General features: G+C 58.9%; 1 protein-coding gene across 1 annotated transcript in view; it reads right to left on the bottom strand.

The window, feature by feature from the left end:
- LOC103809649 (EVI5-like protein) overlaps positions 1–4,941 on the bottom strand; it is a gene marked incomplete at its 5' end in the record, with an annotated part of 6,790 nt that extends 1,849 nt beyond the window's left edge. The window contains 11 exons of the mRNA XM_009082504.1: positions 4–87; positions 540–572; positions 1,481–1,534; positions 1,711–1,771; positions 1,851–1,948; positions 2,219–2,308; positions 2,460–2,603; positions 3,349–3,474; positions 3,900–3,974; positions 4,454–4,678; positions 4,752–4,941. Coding sequence (XP_009080752.1) covers positions 4–87; positions 540–572; positions 1,481–1,534; positions 1,711–1,771; positions 1,851–1,948; positions 2,219–2,308; positions 2,460–2,603; positions 3,349–3,474; positions 3,900–3,974; positions 4,454–4,678; positions 4,752–4,941 — 1,180 coding nt within the window. The remainder of the gene's footprint in view (positions 1–3; positions 88–539; positions 573–1,480; positions 1,535–1,710; positions 1,772–1,850; positions 1,949–2,218; positions 2,309–2,459; positions 2,604–3,348; positions 3,475–3,899; positions 3,975–4,453; positions 4,679–4,751) is intronic.
- Between the last annotated feature and the right edge of the window lie 95 nt (positions 4,942–5,036).

The following is a 5,036-nucleotide window of genomic DNA, read 5'->3' as shown; positions in this document are numbered from 1 at the left end:
GGCTGAGGTGCAGCGTTGTTTGACCACCGCCAGCTCCCGTTTGATGATGTAGTTCTCCTCGGCCTCCTGTGCCCGTGTCACCTGGCCCTGGGGACATGGGGACCTGTCACCACCCTGCCAGAGCCCAGAGCGGCACTGGGACGGGTTTGGTGGCGGTGGTGAGGACAAGGAGGTGACACCAGGGCCAACGAGGTACCGCTAGGCCTGGACAGGTGACAGTGAGGTGCCACTAAGCCCACAGAGACCTCCATGCCCACTTAGCCCCTCAGCACCTTTCTCCCCATCCCTCCTGCTCCAAACCCACCCAATCCCTTTTTCTCCTCCAACTCAGCCAACCCCAACCCCCTCCCGAAACCCTCCCCGACCCCCCAGCGGGGAAGGGTCGCAGGAGCCTCCGGAAAAACCGAAAGAAGCAGGAGAAGGGACAAGTCCTGCCCCAGAGCCACGAGGGAGGAGCAGGAGGAGGCTGAGGGGAAGGAGGAGGAGGAAGGGGGAGGAAGAACGGGACAGAAGGTGAGGAAGAGAAGAGGAGACAGTACCTGGATGAGGCGATCGGCCAGAGCCGCGCTCTCCTGCGGCCAGGGGAGGAAGAGGAGGAAGAGGAGGTGAAGGCAGACGAAGGCAGCGACAGAAGCCACAGGCAGAGGCTCCCGAGACCTTCCCGCGCTCCCTCCCCGGAATGTTGTGGGGCTGGAGCCAGGGGGGATTAGGAAACGGGCTGGGAATGGGGTCTGGGCTCAACTCGGGGACTCTGCCCTGAAATCCAGGGATTTGGCCACAAAATCGAGAGATTCTGCCTCAAAACACAGGGATTCTGTCCTGAAATCCAGGGATTCTGCCTTGAAATCAAGAGATTCTGCCTCAAAAGTCAGGGGTTCTGCTCCGAAATCCAGGGATTTAGCCTCAAAACTCAGGGATTCTGCCTTGAAATCCAGGGATTTGGCCTCAAAACTCACGGATTTGGCCTCAAAATTGAGGGATCTTGACTCAAAACTGAAGGGTTTTGCCTCAAAACGGAGACATTTGGCCTCAAAGCAGAAGGATTTTGTCCCAAAATTCAGGGATTTGGCCTCTACACGGGGAAACTGTGCCTCAAAACAGGGATTTAGCCCAAATCCACTCATTTTGGGGACTTTTGCCTCAAAATTCAGGAAACGGCCTCACAACTGAGGGACTTCGCCTCAAAATTCACAGATTTCATCCCCAAACTGAGGGGTTTGGCCTCAGAATTGAGGGACTTTGCCCCCAAACCCCAGGGGGTTTTCAGGGTGCCTTGGCGAGTGGTTGGGGGGACCCAAGAGGGTTTGGGGTGCCATGGAGGGAGTTTGGGTACCCCAAGAGGGTTTGGGGTCTCCCCATGGTGGCTCTGTGGTGCCCCAGAAGGTTTGGAGATGCCCCAGGGTCGTTTTTGGGGTGCCCCAGAGGGTTTTTGAGGAGCTCCAGGGTGATTTAGGGGTGCCCAGGGGGTTTTGGGGTTCACCTTCTCGAGGGTCTCGATGCGCTGCTTGAGCAGTCGGTTCTCGGTGCGCAGGCGCTGGGGACAGAGGGCAGGGCTGAGGTCCCAGGGCCACCCCAGGGACCTTGGCTTGCCCTAGGATGGGCCGTGGTGGCTCCAGATCTTAGATTGTCCTGGGATGGTCCAAAGTGGCTCCAGAAAGGCTTAGATGACCCTAGGGATGGTCCAAAGGTCCCCAAGATGCCACCACTCACCTTGATCTCGATCTGCTCCTCCATCTCCTTGTTCTTGATGGCAGCATACTCCTTCTCCAGCCTGTGGGGACAGGGGGACATGGGGCAGGGCACACGGGGACGTGGGCCTGGGACAGGGACCGGGACCCACCCACGCTCACCTCTTCATCTTCTTGGCGTTGTACTTGACCTGGAAGGCTCTGAGGATGAGCTTGTCAGGACAACTGTCGAACTGGTGTGGGATCACCTTCTGGAAGTACTGCAGGATGGAGCAGGTGGGACGTGTGGCCCTGGAGAACAGCCCTGGCAACCCCACCCTGAACTGGATTAACGGTCCCAGACATGTCCTCGGGGCAGGAATCCTCCTCAAACCATGACCCACTGGCCAAGTCCACCCCAAACCATGACCCACTGGACAAATCCATCCCATGCCATGACCCACAACTCATCCCGTTGGCCGAACCATGATCCATTGGACAAACTCATCCCAAACCATGACCCAGACCCTGCCCGGACCCGGTGGCAGCACCTGGGACATTCCCTCCATGTCCAGCTGGACCAGCTCAGCCTGGTTGAACTGCAGCAGAGCCATCCCCACGCGGAAGACGATCTCCAAGCCCTGCAGGAAGGATCCACCTTCGATCCCTCCTGGGATTTGGAGGTTCTCCCACCCAAAGCTCCGAGTGAGCGGGGCAGGGAGGAGGTTTCCACGTCCAGGTGGGAAAGGAGGCAGAGGTTTGGGGGACTGAGGGCGTCGGGGGCCACGTTACCTCGTACATGAAGATGTCGAAGACGCGCGTGGCCACGGGCAGCGGGAAGGTGGTGAGGAAGAGGGTGAGGAACCAGGATGAGGCATACATGGAGGTGAGGAAGCTCTGAGAGCGGAAGTGGATGTTCAGCTCTGGCAGCTGCTCCTGGAGGGAATGGAGGAGAAAGTGGCCATGGTGGAGGATTTTCGGGGGTTACTCATGGATGAGGAGGTCTGGACAGGGCCAGGAGAGTCAGGAGAGCTTCTGGAGGTTCCTGAGGGGTTCAGGTCCTGCGTGAGGGGTGGGTGGGTGGTCTCCAGGGCGTGGGTGGTGCCTTTGGGGTGTCCCATGGATGGTCCCTGGGGTGTCATGGATGGTCCATGGAGGATCTCATGGATGGTCCCTTTGGGGGTCTCACAGATGGTCCCTTGGTTTTGGGGATGTCATGGATGGTCCCTTTGGGATGTCTCAGGGATGGTCCCTTGGGGTGTCCCATGGATGATCCCTGGGGTGTCATGGATGGTCCCTTGGGGTGTCTCATGGATGATCCCTTTGGCTTTCATGGATGGTCCCTGCAGCATCTCATGGATGGTCCCTGTGGATGTCATGGATGGTCCCTTTGGGGCTCTCATGGATGGTCCCTGGGGTGTCCCATGGATAGTTCCCAGGATCTCATGGATGAACTTGGGGTGTCATGAATGGTCCCTGAGGCATCTCATGGACATCCTTGGGGTCTTGCTGACATCCCCCTTGAACCCCGGGAGCTCCTCGGAGCACTCCAAGCCACCCCACGACCCCAGCACACACTCACGGAGCACCCGCTGAGATGCCACCTCATGCCCACCTCTCCCTGCCCCTGTCCCCAGCAGTGTCCCCTCCCGGGGGGTCCTGGGCTGGGGGCAGTGCCCACCTGCAGGAGGTACTCAAACTGGTAGATGCAGAGCCCCAGCTCGGCCATGCTGGGCTTGAAGAGCTCTCGCAGGCGATACTCCTGCATGAGCCTGACGAAGACGCAGAAAGCTTCCTCCTCTGGCATCTGTGGGCCAAGGCAGAGCAGATCCCACCACAGCTCCCCCGTGGAGCTGCTGCCCACGGGGTGGTGGGATGGGACTAGGAGGCATCTGGAGGGGGTTTAAACCCATAGGGAGTAGGTTGGATGAACATCAAATTGGGCTTCGTGGAATGGAATCCTCAAGGTCAGAGGAGACCTCTAAGGTCATCTGGTCCAACCATGAATCTGTCACTGATGGAATCCCCAAACCAGATGGAGTCACCAAGGCTGGAGGAGACCTCAAGATCATCAAGTCCAACCATGAACCTTCTACTGCTGGAAACCCTGAACCAGACCCTGCAGCACCATTTGGATGCGGAGGATGAGGACAACATTCCCCATTCCCCAAGCCATCCCAGGTGTTCCCCTGAGGGTGTCAGACCCCACCTCGGCCCGGCGTCCCCCCAAACCTGCATGAGGAGGAGTCCCACGATGAAGGCACTGCCCTGGCAGTATCCGACCTCGCGATCCACCAGGGAATAGGCCTGGAAGAGGGAAAGCTCCGACTCAGTGGGTCCATGTGAGGACTCAGAGGAGGTTGATGGTGGAATGAGCACGGGAAATGGATCTCGTGGGTCCATGTGAGGACTCAGAGGAGGCTGATGATGGAATGAGCACGGGAAATGGATCTTTGGGGCTGAGGAGACTCAAGGGTTTAGTTAAGGACTGACTGGAGCTTCAGTTTAGATCCTCAAAAACAGGATCGGGTGGAATTACATCCCTGAAAAACGGGTTTGGGTGGAACCAAATGCCTTGAAAATGACTCTGCGATCTGCAGCCCTGAGGTCTCACAGACACCCCCAAGACATCTCCTGGCCATCCCTTAGGTGTCCCCACCATCCCCTTGACCCTTGGCTGCTCCTCAAACCATCTCCAACCCACCCCATGACCCGGCACACATTCCCCGGTGGATCCCAGGGAGATGCCACCTCCAAACCATCCCCAAGGACGGAAAGGACCTGACCTTCATGACGTTGAAGAGCACCTCCTGGCCCAGGCTGTCCTGGCCCTTGAAGAACTCGTGCTCGGGGTAGGTGCGCGCAATGTCCCGACGGATGAGCTTCTCGCACGGAGAGGACATCTTGAGGAGCTCCGAGTACTGGTTCTTGACCGGCATGTCGGTGGCACTGCAGAGCAGCTGCCACACGATGGCTCGGAAGTGGTGGGGGATGCCCTTCCTGATGAGCTCCTGAGGGGGAAACCGAGGGGTTGGAGGAGGTGGAGGACACCCTGGGTGGGAGAGGTTGGTGAAGGGGCAACACCTTGAGAAGTTTCTCCTTCTTCTTGCGCCACTCGTCCCACTCGTTGACGATGCGTCCCCAGAGGATCCAGGTGTCCTCCTCCAGGTGGCTGAGGTTGGAGGAGGCCGAGGAGCTGGAGACCAGGGAGGAGCCGCTGTTCCGGCGCGAGCCGTTCATGGAGCGCATCGACTTGGAGTCGGCCTCCAGCAGCCTGGGGGACAGCGGGGGGACACCGGCGTGGGCCAGGGTGGACACGGAGGAGGTGGGATGGACATAGAATGGACACAGAGGAGGAGGGATGGACAC

This window comes from Acanthisitta chloris, unplaced genomic scaffold (genome assembly GCF_000695815.1).
Source record: "Acanthisitta chloris isolate BGI_N310 unplaced genomic scaffold, ASM69581v1 scaffold14179, whole genome shotgun sequence".
In the NCBI taxonomy this organism is placed as follows: Eukaryota; Metazoa; Chordata; class Aves; order Passeriformes; family Acanthisittidae; genus Acanthisitta; species Acanthisitta chloris.
The sequence above is the reverse complement of the archived record's forward strand: the minus strand, read 5'-3'. Positions and strand labels throughout refer to the sequence as shown.